This window comes from Antechinus flavipes, chromosome 4 (genome assembly GCF_016432865.1).
Source record: "Antechinus flavipes isolate AdamAnt ecotype Samford, QLD, Australia chromosome 4, AdamAnt_v2, whole genome shotgun sequence".
Taxonomy (NCBI): domain Eukaryota; kingdom Metazoa; phylum Chordata; class Mammalia; order Dasyuromorphia; family Dasyuridae; genus Antechinus; species Antechinus flavipes.
In genome coordinates this window covers 190875791-190894937 of record NC_067401.1, presented here as the reverse complement: position 1 = coordinate 190894937, position 19147 = coordinate 190875791, and the positions used below count along the sequence as shown (strand labels likewise).

The 19147-nt window shown below is 35.2% G+C and overlaps 1 protein-coding gene across 1 annotated transcript; it reads left to right on the top strand.

Annotated features, from left to right (window-relative positions):
• The first annotated feature begins 11456 nt into the window (after positions 1 to 11456).
• Positions 11457 to 18392, top strand: LOC127561116 (HLA class II histocompatibility antigen, DM alpha chain). The gene is made up of 5 exons (XM_051996347.1): positions 11457 to 11621; positions 12459 to 12740; positions 13435 to 13713; positions 13942 to 14076; positions 14816 to 18392. The coding sequence occupies exons 1-5, from the start codon at positions 11531 to 11533 to the stop codon at positions 14818 to 14820; spliced, it is 792 nt and encodes a 263-aa protein (XP_051852307.1). The 5' UTR covers positions 11457 to 11530; the 3' UTR covers positions 14821 to 18392.
• The last annotated feature ends 755 nt before the right edge of the window (positions 18393 to 19147 follow it).

Below are 19147 nucleotides of genomic sequence, written 5' to 3'. Positions count from 1 at the left end.
TTTGCCACTACAAAAAGGGCTGCCACAAATATATTTGCACATGTAGGTCCCTTTCCCTCTTTTAAGAGCTCTTTGGGATATAAGCCTTGTAGGGTTTTTTTGGAGAGAGGGTTGGAGGGAAGCAAAAGGGATTAAATGACTTGCCCAGGGTCACATAACTAATAAATATCTAAGATCTAAGTATCTAAGTATCTGAGGAATTTGAACTCAGGTCATCCTGACTTCAGGGCCAGTGCTCTATCCATTGTGCCACCCAGCTGTTCCTCTTTCTAGAATTTTTAATAGAAATGGGTATTAGATTTTTTCAAAAGTCTTTTAAATAACTATTGATGTTATGTAGTAGTACATGGTTTTTATTTATATTATTTACACAATGTATTACATTAACAATCTTTTTTTTTTGGTTGTTGTTGAGTCAACCCTACATTCCTGGCATAAAAACAAACCTAAAAAAAAACAGCCTAGGCAAAGTGTATAAACCTTCAAATATATTGTAATTGCTAATTTTTTATTTAAAAATTTTGCAGCAATACTTATTAGGGATATTCATCTACATAGTTTCATTTCTCTGCTTTGTCTCTTCTTGGTTTAGCTATCAAGATTATTTTTGTAACAGACATTAGAAAACTGCCTATTATTGCAAACGGTTTTATGTAATACTAGAGTTAATTTAAACTTTTAAAAATAAAATTCACTTTTAAATCCACCTGGTCTTGGAGTTGTTCCTTTGGAAGTTCATTTAATGTCTTAATAAATGTCCTCTCTTTTTTTATGTTGAATTATTTACATAATCTATTTTTTCTTTGGTTTATCTGGGTATATTTTATTTTTGTAATTATTCATCTATATTTTTTTAAGTTTGTGATAATTCCTTTCAATTCTTCTTAAGTTGTAAATTCTCTTTCATTTTCAGGGGTCCTCAAACTATGGCCCATGGGCCAGATGCAGCAGCTGAGGACGTTTATCCCCCTCACTCAGGGCTATGAAGTTTCTTTATTTAAAGGCCCACAAAACAAAAATTTTTGTTTTTACTATAGTCCAGCTTTCCAACAGTCTGAGGGACAGTGAACTGGCCCCCTATTTAAGAAGTTTGAGGACCCCTGTAATTTTGATATAAACAATTTGGTTTTCCTTTCTCTTTTTAAAAATTAGGTAGGTCTTTTTTTATATTATTTTTTTTTCCCCAAAAAACAAGCTCCTACTTTTAGGTATAAATTCAGTGACTTTTTTTTTTTTTGCTTTCAATTTTATTCTTTTTAAAATTTCAGTTGCTTAATTTGAAGCTTTTATTTGTTGTTTTAGAACTTTTTTTAGACCCAAGATGATAATTTATTTCCTTTTATTAATTTTTATTATGCTATTCTTGTACATTTTGGTCATTTGAAACCTATTTTCTGTTAATATTAACCTTATCTGGCTAAAACTTGACTTGTGGAATAGTAATATTATGGAAAGACTTTTTCATATTCCTCAGAAAAGAAGCCAAAGGGAAGTTTAAGCTTCCTAAAGTGATTTAGCTTTTTGTGGAAGGAGTCCCTTGCTAATTCTGTAAACAAATTTCCCCTTTCCACCAGGATATCATGAACCCTGTAAATATAATTTGGCCTGCGATGTGACTTAGTTTATAGAGTCTGTTTAGGTTTACCTATAGGTTTTAGTTTACCTATTGCTTTTATTTTTTAGAGGATATATGAGATTATGATTCTGTTTAATTAAATGTGTTTAACTTTTATGACTCAAGAAAATTGCTTTGCATCAAAAATTATTTCTCTGTCTCTCTGACAAAATTTTTTTCTACAAAAAGCCTTGTTAGAATCCTAACCTTTGTTCAGTATTATTTTTCTATCTCCTGAAATTAATAAAACTTAAATTTTTACCTCTGAACTTTCTGTGTTGTGAAAGATTTATTCAGAAACAGTAACTTGTTACACAAATTCAAAAAAGCAGATATTTTCTCTACAGCAAATGTGGTGACTACAATAGGACAAAGAGTAAGGTTGGAAAAGTTAAATCAGGGGCAGCTAGGTGGCGCAATAGATAGAGCATCAGCCCTGAAGTCAGGAGAACCTGAATTCAAATATGGTCTCAGACACTTAACACTTCCTAGCTGTGTGACCCTGGGCAAGTCATTTGACCCCAAATGCCTCAGCTTAAAAAACAAAAAACAACCCCTCCCCCCAAGAAAACAAAAACAAAACGAAAGATTAAATCTTCTGTTTCAGAAACTTATACTCACAAAATCATATTTACCTCAGAGGTTTCAAGTTGAGCCAAATACAGCTCTCCTGCTGTTATAAAAATTGCTTATGAATTGTCTGATTCCTAGTAGAGTCTGTTTTTTGGTTTTAGGTTTTTTGTTTTTTTTTTTTGCTTCTTTTATTTGAATAATCAATCTGTTGAAACTTTTGGAATGCTTAGTTTCATAGCTGCCCAGACATTTTAATGAACATAGCCCTGGGATTGAGATGTCAAAAGTAAAAGAACTGATCTGAGAAATTCTGGGTTTTAATAGGCAAGAAAAGTCTTCCCCCATCCCCACTCTACCCCAAACTTTGTATCCTGTTTGTTTCAATACCTTATGTCCTCATTTTTCCATAGACACATAAACAAAAGGTTTGTCTGTTATGTTGAAGTCATCATCCCTGAGACCTGAGTATTAAGATTCTGAGACGTTCCTGGTCTGTCTGGCTCAGCACGGCTAGTTTTTGACTACTGGTTCATTGGCCCGAGTTCAGTGGTTGTGGTGTGGTATAAACACTGTGGTGGTTTAATCACTGGTTAAACGATCCTGATAAGAATACTTCTGTCATATACCTCACTGTCATATTGAGGATAGGTCAGAAATCACTGGGGATCTCATTCTTTCCAGTCACTGTCTCCATAATCTATTTTATAGTGTTGTTGCCACCACCATCAACAAAACTTTTCTGAGAACTGAGACCATCTAATGGTCTCAATGAATTTTTTCAATAATTTTGATTTGGTAGAAAAGTTTGCTTCCAAAATCATTCTTTTGGATACCGCATATTCTGGTTCATAATATGGGAACCTGGGAAAAACTGTTTTACTCTAAAGTATGAAATCTAGTCAGTTTGTTTCTTCTTAAGATAACATTATGGGTTGTCTGTTGGCTAATTTGGAAATTATTTCCTCCCAAGTAATCCAAATGATCTAAATTTCAGTTTTAAAAAATTGGTGAAAATTTTGGACAAGATTAACTTGAGGAAATAGATATCCTTTACGCCAAGAAAAATCCTTTGATTTTAACATTTTTTGTGGGATTAGATTGGTTATAGACAATCCTTTACTAAATTATTTATTGGTACATTTGAACAGACCTTCAGAATAAAAGATTTTGTCCTAAAATTAAAAATAATTGTTCATCTGATAATCAATTTTGACCCCTATCTCCACAGATGTAGACTTTGATAGACTTTGAAAGAAGCAGAAAGCCCCACCTCCTTATGAAAGCAAGGAACTAGGATACTGACTCTGACTTTTAGCAAAATATACTACCCTAATTTTTCCCAAGAAAATTGGTAAGAGCAAGAAATTAGAGCAAGTTTATGGAGTTTAACCAGGATGCAAATGAACATCCTTTACTATCATGGGTAAGATTAAACAGTATCTTGAGACTATATACAAAAATAAGGGATTCAGCAGATTCTATGGTAGTCAAAAATTATGGCTGCATTGTAAGCAGAGAAGACAGCAAAAACATGACTGACCCCTAAGATCTACTGACATTATTTCAAGTCATTAGAGAGAACTGATGCTAAAATACTTTTATTATAGAATGAACAGGAAAATGGGACAATTCAGTACTGCTTAAATAGTGAAATTTCATATCCCAAACAGCTCTCCCTGCTATCTGTATAATATACTACAATTCTGATGCTAAACTCTCTTTCTCAATAAACAAGGACTTAACTTTCACTGACCTTTTGATCAGACTTTCAGTGGGATATCACTAGGAACTAAAATGAGATGTAGTAAAAGTAAGTTAAATATTGGGATCAGAATATGAAAAGAGAGATGGAGTTTTGAGGTTTGTAGGATTTTAATCCAGAAGAGAAAGGAAAGATTTAAGCAAGTAGAGATGAGAAAAATGGGTGTAAAGTTAAAGAAAGTGGTACAGTTTGAGTATGACATGCTAAAATTCTGTCCTTGAAGGACCATTAGAAAGGTGTCTTTAACTTTGTATGTGGAGGATATACATTCATAATATCATTATGTTTGCAATTCCATATTTCAAGAGAGTATTATAGGTCCCCAAAGAAGGAGGTGTGAATGGAAGTAAATTTCCAAAGTTAGCTTACTTTGGAAGTAAGCTAATTGAAAATAATTTAAGTTTGAATTTTTGGCATTTAGTGGTCCTTAGGAAAATTGAGATTTGGAATGATACCATTCCAGATTTGAATTGATTGAGTTTGTCCTGAACTAATTTATAATTTGGTTTCATATAAAATGAAATGTCTTTTCCTATTCAGATAAATGTATTATTTGACCTTCTAAAAGTAAATCAGACCTTAATAAAAAATACACTTAACATTTGGCAATATGTTTATAAGCTTCATTAGTAAGAATTAAAAATGTTATTGTTTCAAAATTAATTTATATTGGGATCTGAGTGTAGTTAGTATAGAATGTGAAATTAAGATGACTGATATAATTTTCTAATTCAGAATAATCTATGTTCTGATAATTATAAATTCATTCAACTGAATTGATTTCATTTGTCTGGCAACAAATTTTATTTTAGATTTAAAAATCCATAATATTGTTTATATTTATTGTTAGGCTTCTAATTTTTTGAATTATGATTTTTGAGAAATCATTCCATAAGAAATGCTGTTAATTTCAAAAACGATCCATAGAGGGTAATTTAAGTAACTTCTCTTTTAATCTGAATGCTGTTAGACAATAGTCTAACAGATTAATTGAACTGATAAGAATATGTGGCCAAAATGTTTAAAAACTATTAAGCGTTTAATTGGGTATGTTTTGCTTTAATAATAATAATAAATTACAATTTGGAAAAAATACATTAGACCTTGTAAATTCCTAACTTTGAAATTCTTGAGAGACTTAATCAGGTTCTTTGTGTTCAATCATTTCAATTATGTCTGACTTTTCATGAGCCCATTTGTGGTTTTTCCCCCCCCAAAAAAGTGGCAAAAGATACTGGATAGTGTGCCATTTTCTTTAGCAGATGAGGAAACTAAAACAAACAGATTAAGTGACTTGTCTAGAGTCACATGTCTAATAAAAATGTTTGAGGCCAGTTTTGAACTCATGAAAATGAGTCTTCCTAATTTGGTAGGTCTTCTATCTATTCTCTTTGCCACCTCGCTGCCCATCAGGTTCTTTGGGACAAATTTATAAAATCTTGGCCTTATTGACACCATATTGTGAAATTCTAAAGTAATGAGAAACTAGAACCTGTCAGAGCTGAAGTAAGGAAGGTTTATACATTTGTTTTATGTTATATGATATATATGTTATGTTATGTTTATTGGTTATAGAAACTAGATAAAATTAGACTGTTTTCTATGTGTAATGTATGTGTATGTATATATCTATCTATATATATACACAAATACAAATGTGTATATGTATGATTAACTTTTAAATGTTTCTTTTAAGAACAATGACAATCGGACAAGTAAACATTTTTGGCTTGTTATTTTATTTTTTTAAATAATAGCTTTTTATTTTCAAAATAATGCAAAGATAGTTCTCAACATTCAGCCTTGCAAAATTTTGTGTTCCAAATTTTTCTCCCTCCCTTCCTCTACTCCCTCTCCTAGACAGCAAGCAATCCAATACATAAACATGATTTTCTTGAATGATATTGTAAACAATTTTTTCTTTTGATCTTGAAGTCATTAAAAATAAGAGTGCAAAAGCAGAGCAAAGAATTGAACATCCTTCAGGTCCAATTGAATATACACAGATAATTTTTTGTTTTGGTAAAAACATTTTTTTTCTTCTCTTTTTGCTTTAGATTATCTAGACTTTAATTATGATTTAATAATTGTCTATAAGTACTCAAAATTTTATCAAGCATTTTACTTGTAAAATTGCATTTGTGATTAGAAATATTTTTTTTCTTGCTTTGAAGTCTCTATCCTATAATATTAAGAGACAAAAGGGCACATTTTAAAAGTCAGGCCATCATGAATTTTTTTAAAGATTCTTCCTTTAGCCTGTTATTATTAAATGTCCATATTAAATGCAGTGTTTGGGTAAAGATAGAACAAATAAAGGGTATGTAAAAACTGAAATTCTATGAACTTTCAGGTGAATTAGGGCTTACTTATTTAATGTTTTTCTTATAACTCTTAATGTTTCATAGATTAGCTTCAGCAGTTCTGACCTGTTTTTCACCACATGAAGTAGTACTGAAGATGAAATTTAAAAGGTTGTGTGAGGCTTCACTAAATTGAATTGTTTTATCATCAGCAAGTTTAGCAGAAATTATCAAAGGAACTTCTGCAAGTAACTTGCAAGGTGGATTTAGAGGGAAGAACACCCCTCCAGAACTGTCCTGGAAATGAGACCTATTCCAGCACTTCTAAGAGAAAATATTTCCTAGGATCAGACAACTAAATGGGACAGCTAAAACTCGTGATGAAATATGCTGATTAAATGGATATTTGGAGTGGATTACCAGGAGCAAGTTAGATAAAGAAGACCTCATGTTATTTTATGTTGATGAATATTATCATATTATTCTTACTTTAATGTTTTTTGATACTTATCTTTGCCTGGAGAAGTGTATGCTCAAATTCTAATATGAATTCATCAATTTAAAAGTATGTGATCATACTTTTCTGTGATGGGAAACTGTAATGATAAATTTTCATTTTTATTTTCTTTTGTTAATTTTTAATTATGCCATCCCTCTTGAAATATTTTGGCTTACCCCAAACTGGTTTGCATTACTATGAACTTCATCTGTCTAAAATCTGAATCATGGAATAATAGTGTTAGGGAAAGACTTTTTGATATTCTTCAGATAAGCTGAAGGGGAGTTTGAACTTCCTGAAACAATATAGCTACTTGTGAAAGGATTCTCTGGACATTGACTCTCTTAGGCATGCAAATTTTTCCTCTCAGTTAGCATTATGAACTTTTAAAATATATTTTAATTTGTTACCTGACTTAGTTTACCTATAGAGTCTATTTAACTAGTTCTGTTTCCTTAGGGGATGTATAAGATTATAATTCTGTATAATTAAATTTGTTCAGTATTTATGCCTAAGAATATGTACAAAATATGTTAAAATTATTTCTCTCTGTGTGACATAATTTTTTTGTATAAAAAGCTTTTTTTAGAATACTAATTTTTGTTCAAGGTTGTTTTTCTTATTTTCTGACATTGTTTATGCATAATAAAACCAGTTTTTTATATCTATAATTTCTGCATTGTGATGTTTATTAGGTAGCAGTAGCCAACCACAGGAACTCAAAAAGGAGCTATTTCTCCTATAACACTTGCTTCTCTAATTTGATGATTTGTTCTTTGATAGAGGAAACATGAAAGTTTGAGAGGAAGAGCTCAACAGGAACTAGCAGAAGACAAATCTGATGAACACATTGTAATGCTAGGATGATTCCTTATTATATCTGTGTGAGTACCCCCTTTCAACCTGCCATCTGCAAAAATTATTTTGGCTAAAAAAAGAAATTACCACCTATATCCAATCTTCTGGCATTATGCTTCTGAATTTCTCTCGGTGGCTCTTGGATGGCAGACACCCAGTTTAGTCCCTACTCAAAGTCTTCGAGGCAAATGGGATCCCTAATGGGTGCTATGTCTTAGACCACTATGTTCATTTAAAAATTTTCCAAAGTTTTCTTGGTGAAATCCTTAGATGAACAGAAATCAAGCTTAATGTGGCTTAACTCTGCCCTAGGGAATAGGTTCACCAAACTGGATTAGGATAGGGAAGTAGGAAATATTCCCCTAGAACTTGGTATGGGGAATACTCTGAAAACTATTGCTCACTACTATATGAAGCAGCTGGATATATACCCAGGTTCCCACTCATCAGACCCAGCCCTATTTCTGTAATATATTTACATCTTAGATTCACAAATGATAAATTCAGGGAGTGGAAATGGGGTTCTGGCTATATCCCCATATAGAGTTCACTTCTGTTTGAGTATATGATGCATGTGTTTGTATATATAGCCCTAAACCACAAGGCTGGACTTTTCCTCTCATAGTTTTATAATTTCTTCATGGACCTGAACACACTTACAGAACAAGAGCAAAGGACAAAGGAAGGCATCCTGAACTGAAAAACAATAGGAAGGTTATTAATTGTCCCATTTAATAGGGTTCTTTAAAAAGATAAACTGGAGCCTGGTCAGACTTCTACCAGACCATTCCGTGGTGTAAGACCACTTAGAGAAAGCCACACCTGACCAGCACTGCATGAGAATGACATGACCTGGGGAGCAAGGGGAGCAAATTCTGTTATAGAAAACACCATTATCTTTATATTGATTATCCAAGAGTCAGAGGTCATGGGATGAAGGGGGTATTGGAACTCTGCCAAGGGAAAAACTTACATATCCTGGCTAGTTGCTGACTAGCTTATAAACCAATGATTTATATTTCCGACTGTCTATAGCTGTAATATACATAGATATGCATGCAATATGTGTGTATGTATGCATGGGTATGTATGTATATGTGAGTACATATGTATGTATATGTATGTGAGTAGATAGATGAAATGTGTCTATGCCCACATCCAAAAGGGAGAGAAAAGATGGTAATGTATGAACTTGGTCATTAACTTAGTTACTGAAGATCATGGAGAGTCAATATTGTGTTTTGTTATCTTTCTTTTTCAAAGAAATAAAAAGATACTAAATGCTTATGTGGATGTGTTTCTTTGCTGTTGGTCCCTAAGAGTGACAAGGAAAAGAATGTTGACAGGAAATAAGCTAGTAAATGGGAAGCAGTCTTAAACACTTACTGTGAACCAGGCACTATGTAAATGAAAACAAGTTATATACAAATAATTCTTCTATATTTTAAAATTTAGAGCAAGTCTAGAGGAACTTAGATCAAGCTGGGGGAGGATACAATTGAGCAGTTAAAACTACCCTCTAAATAATTATTCTTAGTACCTGGGAGATAGGTTTTAGAGAGAAGGAAAATGAGGACGAATAAGGAAATGAGAAAGCTAAGTAACTTAACCAGGGTTACACAACTTGTAAATAATATGGACTCAGTTCTTCTTGCTTTTAAGTCCAGCATGCTATACATCAGTGATAGCAAACTCAAATAACACCATGAACCAATAAGCCATATATAAATAACCTTGCAGACTGAATGTTAACTTAGAAAATGATCCATTAACATTATCTATTTTATTGTATTTTTATTTATTGTGTTAAATCTTTCCCAATTTCTTTTTTTCTTTCTGGCTGGTAGGCCATATATTTGATACCTGTGCTACATAGGTGCTTCTACAACTTAACTAGTAACCAGTCTTTCAGTCACTCAGCATTTATTAACTAGTCACTATGTGCTAGACACCATGATATGTGTTAGGAATTGAAAAAAAAAAAGTCAAAATCAATCCTTCCCATCAAGGAGCTCACATTCTAATAAAAGAAATTGATTGGTTGATTGTGGTTTTTTTTTTTTGTTTTCAGAGGACATAAATGACATCACTATGTTGGTGTGAAGAATCAGTGCTGATCAGACCAGTATGAGTTCAGAAGGCTGTGCCATAGGTTGGGCACAAATAGTCCACATTTGGAGTAGTGATGTCTCTAAATTTTATGCATCTCATGTTTCTTTTGAGCTATTGCAATTCTGCTTTACTTCTAGTACAGCCTTCTTTGATATGAGCATACCATGGTGGATGGTTCCGTGTCATTGTTTCCTATGTCTCACAATCAATTCCAAAGTTCCTCAATACAGACCTTGAGTGTATCCTTCTATTGCATCATCTGACCTCCATGTGAATGCTTCCTTGTGTGAGTTCTCCCTAAAATAGTATTTTAAGCAAATGAACATTTGACATTCTAACATCATGGGCAGCCCATCAGAGTTGTATAAATTGACACAGACATAGACTTGAGTTGCATGAAATTCCTTGGAAAATAATATTATCCAGGAGTTACTGAGAGGAGAGAGAGACAGAGAGACAAAGTGTGTGTGTGTGTGTGTGTGTGTGTGTGTGTGTGTGTGTGTGTTGTGTGTGTGTGTGTGTGTGTGCACAAGCACGCTAAGGAAAGACAGGGATTTGAAACATCCTGAATGTTTACTTGATCTCTCTCTTTCCAAAGACTTTACCAGGAAATTTGGAGTAATAATTAAATTGAAGCAAATAATGCAACTTCTTTTTGGTTGTATTTTCCTCAGAAATGTAAAGTTTTCTTGTTTTCTCATGTATCCAAGTAAAAAGAATTTGCAAAATATCGAGGGAACAGATAAATCATGTCTCAAAAGTTCATTTATGAGCCGGCTATTAACTTGGCATGCAAAAATAACACAAATGTATGTGTCTTTTAACTTCAGGGGCTGAGTTCTCCAGCCAGTCCATTAAAATCCATTTAACTTTTGAGTGGGATAATACTAGCTAACATTTATGTTTCATTGTAAAAACCGGAAAGTGCTTTATTGATGTGAATTATCTCATTTGATTGCTTTCTTTGCTCCTTGAGGGCAGGGTCTTTTTTCTTTTTTAATATTTTCAATGCTTAGTACAGTGCCTAGCATATGGCTGGCATTTGATAAATGTTTATTAATTGATCAGTTTGATACAACATAAACTCTATGGAGTAGGCTCTATTATTGTTTCTACCTTAAAGATAAGGAAATTGAGGTAGATAGAAAGTAAGTGACAGGTCACACAACTAGTGAGTGTCTGAAGCAAGATTCAAACTCAGGTCTTCCTAAACACCAAGTCTAGTACTCAGGCTGCTTTATCATTTAATATGATGGCCTGAATATACCGTGACATATTTAACATGTATAGGACTGCTTGCCATCTGGGGGAAGGGGTGGAGGGAGGGAGGGGAAAAGTAGGAACAGAAGTGAGTGCAAGGGATAATGTAAAAATTTGCCCATGCCATGCCTGGGCTCTGTCAATAAAAAGTTATAATTATTTTTTAAAAAATTATGAAGGTCTGAAAACAGTTGTCTGTCTGGGGAAGAGGAGCAGTCTATTCAGGCTGAGGTTGCTGGCCTAACATTAGATAGGGCTCCCTACTGAGAATCACGGGTTCTTTCTCAGTTCTTCTCTAATTCTTCAGAAGAGCTAAAGCCTGTTATGTCCTCTGGACTGAGAGATTTGCCTGAGCTACTGGTGATGCAATCATATAGTGTTGCAATGATTGGTTCATTGTTGGTGGCAAGTACAGCGATTAGAAGAGGATAGAGGGTGGGTCTGAATTTGGGATTTACCCTCTGAAGGGGAAGTTTGGAGGTGAGAAAGGAAATTAGCTTGACTGAAGTAGGAGATTGGAGCCTGGTGCGTGGAATAAAGATCTAGACATGGGACTTGAGCAAAACCTGGGAGTTACACTGTCACTACTGAAGCTACAGTCATCATTGCTTTTGTCCCTGTTCTGGGAAGCCACTCCAGGTAGGAAGTAGTCTTCCCATTGGGGTGCATGGATAGTGGGAACTAAATATCAAAGAAACCATTCTAATGTATGGGGGGGAAGGAGGAATGCACTTTCCTATTTACAGGAGATTTACTGCTCTTTCTTCTACATCTTATCATCTACCAGCCAGGGGTCCTCAAACTTTTAAAATAGGGGGCCAGTTCATGTCCCTCAGACTATTGGAGGGTCAGACTATAGTAAAAACAAAAACTTTGCTTTGTGGGCCTTTAAATAAAGAAACTTCATAGCCCTGGGTGAGGGGGATAAACGTCCTCAGCTGCTGCATCTGACCCACAGGCCGTAGTTTGAGGACCCCTGATAATACCCCCTTTAACTCTTTAGATAACTTTCCCCCATATTGTCAAGATGTCAGAAATCCTTTGAGGAGGAGGTTGGGGGGGAATAGGGGAGGTGACGTTTAGATAAGAAGGAATGGGACTAGATGAGTCTAAGGTCACATTTAAGTCTAAACATCTAGTGAAGAATTTCCTATGCAATGTGGATTACGCAGTAATTAAGGGGATCATTGAAGCTTCTTCCTCTACCTCTAATCTGCTCTGTAGGAGCTAGGGATTTGACTCTTTATGGGATATAACAGATTGGAAGGAAGGAGTTAAAATGCACTTATAAGCAGATAGGAGTAGAACTGCCATGAATTCCTCTTTTCCTTGTTGAGGGGGTGCTAAATCACAAGGAGTGGAATAGGTTCACACCCAAGCCATTTCTTGGATCAGGTGCTATGAATGCTAGGTGAAAGGGAGTGAAACAGGGTTTGTTCTTTGCCTGATGATGTCTTTGGTTCATCTTCCCAACAGTGTTGGCAGTGTTTGGGAATAATTTACAGAATTACACATTCTCTCACACACTATTCTGCCAGAATGGAGAATCCTCCTTGGGTCTATCAGAAAACTTCAATGGGGACCATCTCTTCTCCTTTGACTTCTCCAAGAACTCCCGGGTGCCCCGGCTGCCTGAATTTGCTGCTTGGGCCACTGATAAAGGAGACATCGAGAGCATAGATGCTGACAAGAACCTCTGCCAGGAGCTGCAACATAAATTGAGTAAACTTTGTAAAGGACAGATCCCTGAGGCTAGAGGTTAGAGGGAAGGAGGGGAAAGATTAAAGTCTCTGATTCCTCCCCTTCCTTACCCTCGAACAAACCCCCACCTTTCTTTCTAATTCTCAAACCCTGATTCTGATTTATTTTCTAGTCCTACCCTATTTAGAGGTGGGAGGGAGGGTAAGAGGCCAGACAGACATTCTAATCAATTTATGTGATTTGTGTGGAATGGCTGACACTGTACTTAGCACTGGGGACAGCATACAGCAAGTATGTGTCATGGGCACCTCTCTCCTTCACTCTCATGGCTGGGATCACTATAATCCAAACACCTACTAGCTGTGTGCCCTCAGTCAAGTCACTTCATCAGTCAGTTTCCTCATCTGTAAAAGATATATAATAATAGCATCTATCACTAAGATTGTTGGGAGGATCAAATGAAAAAATATTTTAAAGTACTTTGAATACTTTAAAGTACTAGATAAATTCATGGTGCTGCTATTATTGCTATTACTAATAATGATAAAAACAAATCTAGTTTTGAAATTATTGGAATTGCATCTTTGATGAATCTTTGCCCCAGCTTCCCACCCCACCTTTAGTTTTCAAAGCTCATCTTTCCTCTGTTGTCTTCCTGCTTCCTCCTACACAGTCTCCAAACCAAACACCCTAGATCAATTCTTCCTCCATTATCTTCCTCATGCTTCTTCCTTTCATCACATTCTTCTAGGAATCCCCGTGGCTGAAGTTTTTACTCTGGAGCCTCTGGAGTTTGGGAAGCCCAACACTCTCGTTTGTTTTATTAGCAATTTCTTCCCACCTCGTATAACCGTGACCTGGCAACATGAAGGAGTCTCTGTGGAAAGCAGCAGCCCCACCTTTCTCTCAGCTACAGATGGACTTAACTTCCAGGCCTTTTCTTATCTGAACATCACACCCAAATCCACTGATGTATTCTCTTGCACTGTGGCACAGGAAGGTGATCTCTTCAGCACTATAGCTTTTTGGGGTAAGATCCTCCCTCCTGGTGCTTTGGTACCCTAGGGAAAAGGAAGGAATGGCATATGGGTGCCAATAGGGATGGAGCCTCCTATCCTTTTCCTTCCCATCTTGAACTTCCAACATAGTCCTCAGGATTTCAGTTTCCCATTTAACCTTTCATTCCTAGATCTATCCCTTAGAGTATCCTTTTCTACCTTTGCCCTGAAAGCTGACACTGTCTTTTCCTTGTTTCTAGTGCCTCAGAATCCAATACCCTCTGCATTGTTGGAAAACATACTGTGTGGTATTGCCTTTGGCCTGGGCATTGTTGGTATCATCGTAGGTGCTTCCCTCATCATCTACTTCCAAAAGCCATGTGTAAATGGTGCAGGTAAGAAGGCAGGTCATAATTGGCAGGGGAGTAAACCTAAGGTGGTAAGAAGTGAGACTCAGAGACATAGGAGAAATAAGATTGCCCTTTAGAGAAGGCAATTCATAGTATTAGTCAAATGTTAAACAAGGAATGTTGTTTTTTTTTTGTTTTTTTTTTTTTTTTTGGTTAGGTAGGGAAAACAGAAGAAATAAATACTATCCTTGCCTTTAGTGAGTTTAAACTCTAGTTGGGAAGCCAGAACCCCATCTCATATATGTACAAAATCAATATAAATACATAACAAATATGTGTGTGTGTACATATATGGAGTCAGGAAGACCCAAGTACTAGCGATATGACCCTGGACAAGTCATTTAACCTTGTTTGCCTCAGTTTCTTCATCAAATGAGCTGGATAAGGAAATGAAAACTATTCTTTGCCAAGAAAATCCCAAATAGGGTCCTAAAGAGTCAGACACGACTGAAATGACTGAACAACAATAACAATATATATGTGTGTGTGCGTACACTGATTCACATTTATGTATCAACATATATGGGAATGAGTTAGAGAATTTATGATATGGGAAGAATAAGGACCATTATAAGGATAATATAGCAGGGAGAGATTGTAAGAAAAGCTTTATCGAGAATTTGCTTCTTAGGCAGAAAAAATGTATCTGACCCTAAGTCAATAAATAATAGGGATTTTAGGTGAGCAAAATATTTCTTCACCTAATAACTCATTTTTTCCTCAGACTGAATTGTTGGTGCCTGAGCCTTGCTTTCTTCACTTCCATTGCAATCAGCTCTACAGGAGGCTTCCTTGACTCACACACTTTTTCTAAGGGATTTCCTTCAGAGGGGAGACGGGACTCCCACAAGGCAAAACTTCCATTGTGGAGCTCAGAGGGACTATAGCCTACTACTGAGGGGCTGGTATAGTGTGAAGGTTACCATACTATACCTTCTCCCCTATTTGTGAGAATAAAGGTTGGTTTTTTTTTTTTTGTTTTTTTAAAACTATCTGACGTAGTTTTTTTCAAAATGGAAATAAGATTTGCTGTAGGACTTCTCCACCTGGATGTCCTTCAGTCACTTCAGATTGAATGTATATATGTCAGTTTTAAGAAAATATTTCCTTATAATTAGAACTATCCCAAAATACAGTAGGCTACCTTAGTGAGTATTGATTCCTTCATCACTGGAGACTTTTCAATGGAGATTATTCCTTTTCAGGTATAGTTTATTTATCATTTATACAAGAAAACTAGAGTTCTCTTTTCTAGGATTTCACTTCTTCCCAAAAGAATTCTCTTTCCTCCAAATTTCTATCTCATTTTTATTTAATGATCTACAATTTTCCTGGTGTTCCATACATGAAATTTTAGAGTCATCTTTTATTCTAATATTTCCTTCAAAACTTACAGCCAGAGTGATGGTAAAAGTTTATAACAGGCTACCCTGGTGGGAAAGTATAACACCTTTTTTATGTTTAATTTGCATTATTAATATTTTCTTCATCACTTTCTTAAGTCTAGACAATCAATGAAACAATAAAATCAACCCCAACTGATAGTATTTAAGGTAGGAGCTCACACTGAAAATTTAACAATGGGCTCTCATGAGTTAGTACCAGCTGCCTCCAGTCACCTCTGCTTAAGGTCAACTTCTTACCAAATTTTATTATTTCTTCCTTTGAAACCTCTTTCCTTAAGTCCACACTGCCATCACCAGTCCAAGGGTGGTAGAATAATCAAAAAATGACAGAATTGTGGGTATAGCCTTCTAGCTGTTCTGCTTGTCTTCAGTCTCTTTCTGCCCAAATTCTTCTAAGCCTACTGCCAGGCTAGTCTTAAAACTCTGCTATCAAATGTTATTTCCCTACTTAAGAATTTTCAGCAACTCCCTGTTTCTTCAGTCAAATCTAAACTCCACATCCCTTAGTAACCTGTTGCTCAGATTCTCATCTCTGAACTCAAAACGGACAGCTTGAATCTCTGCAACCATTCATGATAATTCACAATGGTTAAATTTCTACAGTTGATTCAGTCCCTGGGCATTTGAATTATACTCTTGTGTCTTTAAAGGCCCTTTTATTAGCTCTTCCAGTTATAGAATATTAAGTTCCTTAGTGTGATCTCTCCATTGGCAGGCCCTAGTAGACTATTCTTGTGATCTGTTTGACTGTGAATAAAATATATCACCTGATGTCCAGTTTCTGCTATCATTATGAGTGAACAGTAGCCCATCACAAAATCTTGGCTTCCCCTTCTTCACTAGCTTGGCTGTTGCAAGATGAAAAAGAATAATTTTGGTGTTTGGGGTAAGGTCCAAATAAAAATAAGTCTCAGAACCTCTAGTAGTACTGTGTATCATACTTTTAATCCCTAATGGACATCCTTTCAAATGAATAATCTTTTATATTTCTTGAGATTCATAAGATTTATAATTGGAAAGGATGATTGAGGATACACAAAGGTACAACGCATCAGATTTGGGACTCTATATCCTCTGCTTCAAAATGTGTCATATTTTCACCCACTTTTATCCTATCAAAGATCAAAATTCACTGTATACATTACATATTAATTTGATTCCATCTTACTAATTGACTCACATGAACTCTCACTGTTAATCAAACTAGAATATTCATTGTTCCTGCACATTCTTGCCTTTGTTTATGGTATTTTCTCCATAGGGAATATTTTCCCTCCTCCCCTCTGCTTAGCCAGATTCTAGCCATCATTCAACTTGAGTTCCATCTTCTTAATGACAACTTTTCTGACCATTCTAGTGGTCAAGGATCTCCATCTCCTCAGAGCTTTTATTACAGTTGGAGAAAACGCTAGAGATCCTCTAACTCAACTGCTCCAATGAAGAAATGGAGACCTTTTCCCCCTAGTTTATTTTGTTTTTAATTTATGGAATAAAACAAATATTTTCATAACATAAGAGGATTAAAAAAAGATGATTGCATATGAAGCTCCCAAAACTATCATGCACAACTTGCTACTCCTTTCAAATATACAACACAATTATCATGTAAATTTCTTTTTTCCCTTCCCTCCTCCATACATTCTCTGTATGCCATTAGATACAAGTAGTATATATATACACACATATATATGCACAATACACATATATATGTATACATATACACACATATACCTAAAATATAATACCTTACTTATAATGTCACTTAAAAAAAATAAAACTCCTATAAGTTTCTGATGTTGAATCTTTTGACAGCATCAAGGACTTTGGTGAAACCATTCTAGATAGTAATTTGGAACTATGCTCAAAGAGTTATCAAGCTCTGCACCTTTTAATCCAGCAGTGTTTCTACTGGGCTTATATCCCAAAGAGATCTTAAACTAAAGAAAAGTACCCACATGTGCAAAAAATGTCTGTGGAAGCCCTTTTTGTAGTGACAAGAAACTGGAAGCTGAATGGATGTCCTTCAGTTGGAGAATGGCTGAATAAGTTAGGGTATATGAATGTTTTTTTTTAATAACTTTTTATTGACAGAACCCATGCCTGGGTAATTTTTTACAGCATTATCCCTTGTACTCACTTCTGTTCCGATTTTCCCCCTCCCTTTCTCTACCCCCTCCCCCAGATGGCAAGCAGTCCTTTACATGTTGAATGGGTTACAGTATATCCTAGATACAATATATGTTTGCAGAACCGAATAGTTCTCTTGTTGCACAGGGAGAATTGGATTCAGAAGGTATAAATAATGGTATATGAATGTTATAGAATATTATTGTTCTGTAAGAAATGATCTGAAGGATGATTTCAGAAAAGCCTGGAGAGACTAACATGAATTGATATGAAGTGAAATGAGCAGAACCAGGAGATCATTGTATATGGTAACAACAAGATTATACAATAATCAATTTTGATGGATGTGGCTCTCTTCAACCATGAGATGATTCAGACCAGTTCCAATGATCTTGTGATGAAGAGAGCCATCTACACCCAGAGAGAGGACTGTGGGAACTGAGTGTGGTTCACAACATAACATTTTCACTCTTTTTATTGTTGCACTTTATTTTCTCTCATGTTTTTTGTTTCTGTTTGATTTGATTTTTCTTGTGTAGCAAGATAATTGTATAAATATGTATGCATATATTGGATTTAACATATATTTCTACCATGTTTAACATATATTGGATTACTTACCATTTGAGAGGGAGTGGAGGAAGAGGGGAAATTGGAACACAAGGTTTTGTAAGGATTAATTATTGTTGATTAATGTTGAAAAATTATTCATGTATATGTTTTGAAAATAAAAAGCTTTAAATAAAAAAAGGACTTTGGTGACAAGAAGTTTCCCTGCTGGGTCTTTGTCAGCTTTGGCTGCTGCCCCTGCAGTAGCAGAGTTGCCAGGTTCCATCTTCACAGAATTTGTTTTCCAAGATGTTGCTTTCCCAATGATCCCAAGCATCTTGGCTTCAAAAAGATTGATTGATACAACTGCTATTTAACCACATTTCCCCTAGTTGTGGAGTACCTAAGGTCACTGTCTGTATATTTATACTTAAATAGTTTCATCTTCTTGGATTTGGCCTAGACTTATAGTCTGATGAGATCTTTTGGGAATTCATTTCTGGCTATCTTGCATGACAAGTTTCCTTCCTAATCTCATGTCATCTACAGATTTAATAAGCATGCCATCTGTTATTTTAAGCAAGTCACTGATATAAAAAATGCCAACCAAGTTTATGATATGCTATTATATATTGTGAATATCTAGTAGAGAGATTGTATTAGAAATCCTCTGGTTAGAGGAAGAGTTGTAAAGAGCTATCTGATTGGTTCAAGAAAATTATGAATAGATAGGAGGAAGGAATCAAATAGCAAAAAGAAGAAAAAATAACTCACTGTGGTTGTCCAGATCCTATGGACACAAGAAGAGCCTATGTCTAGGCTAAAAGAAAGAGAAGACAATATTGTAAGTATTAGAGCCCAATGGAATTATTGAGAATTATCTACACTAGCATTTTCAGGTCTATATCAAAAGGAGGTATACTAGAGTCCCCCAAAGAAAGATCTGAGATCTTCAGAAAGCAAGATTAGGGGTA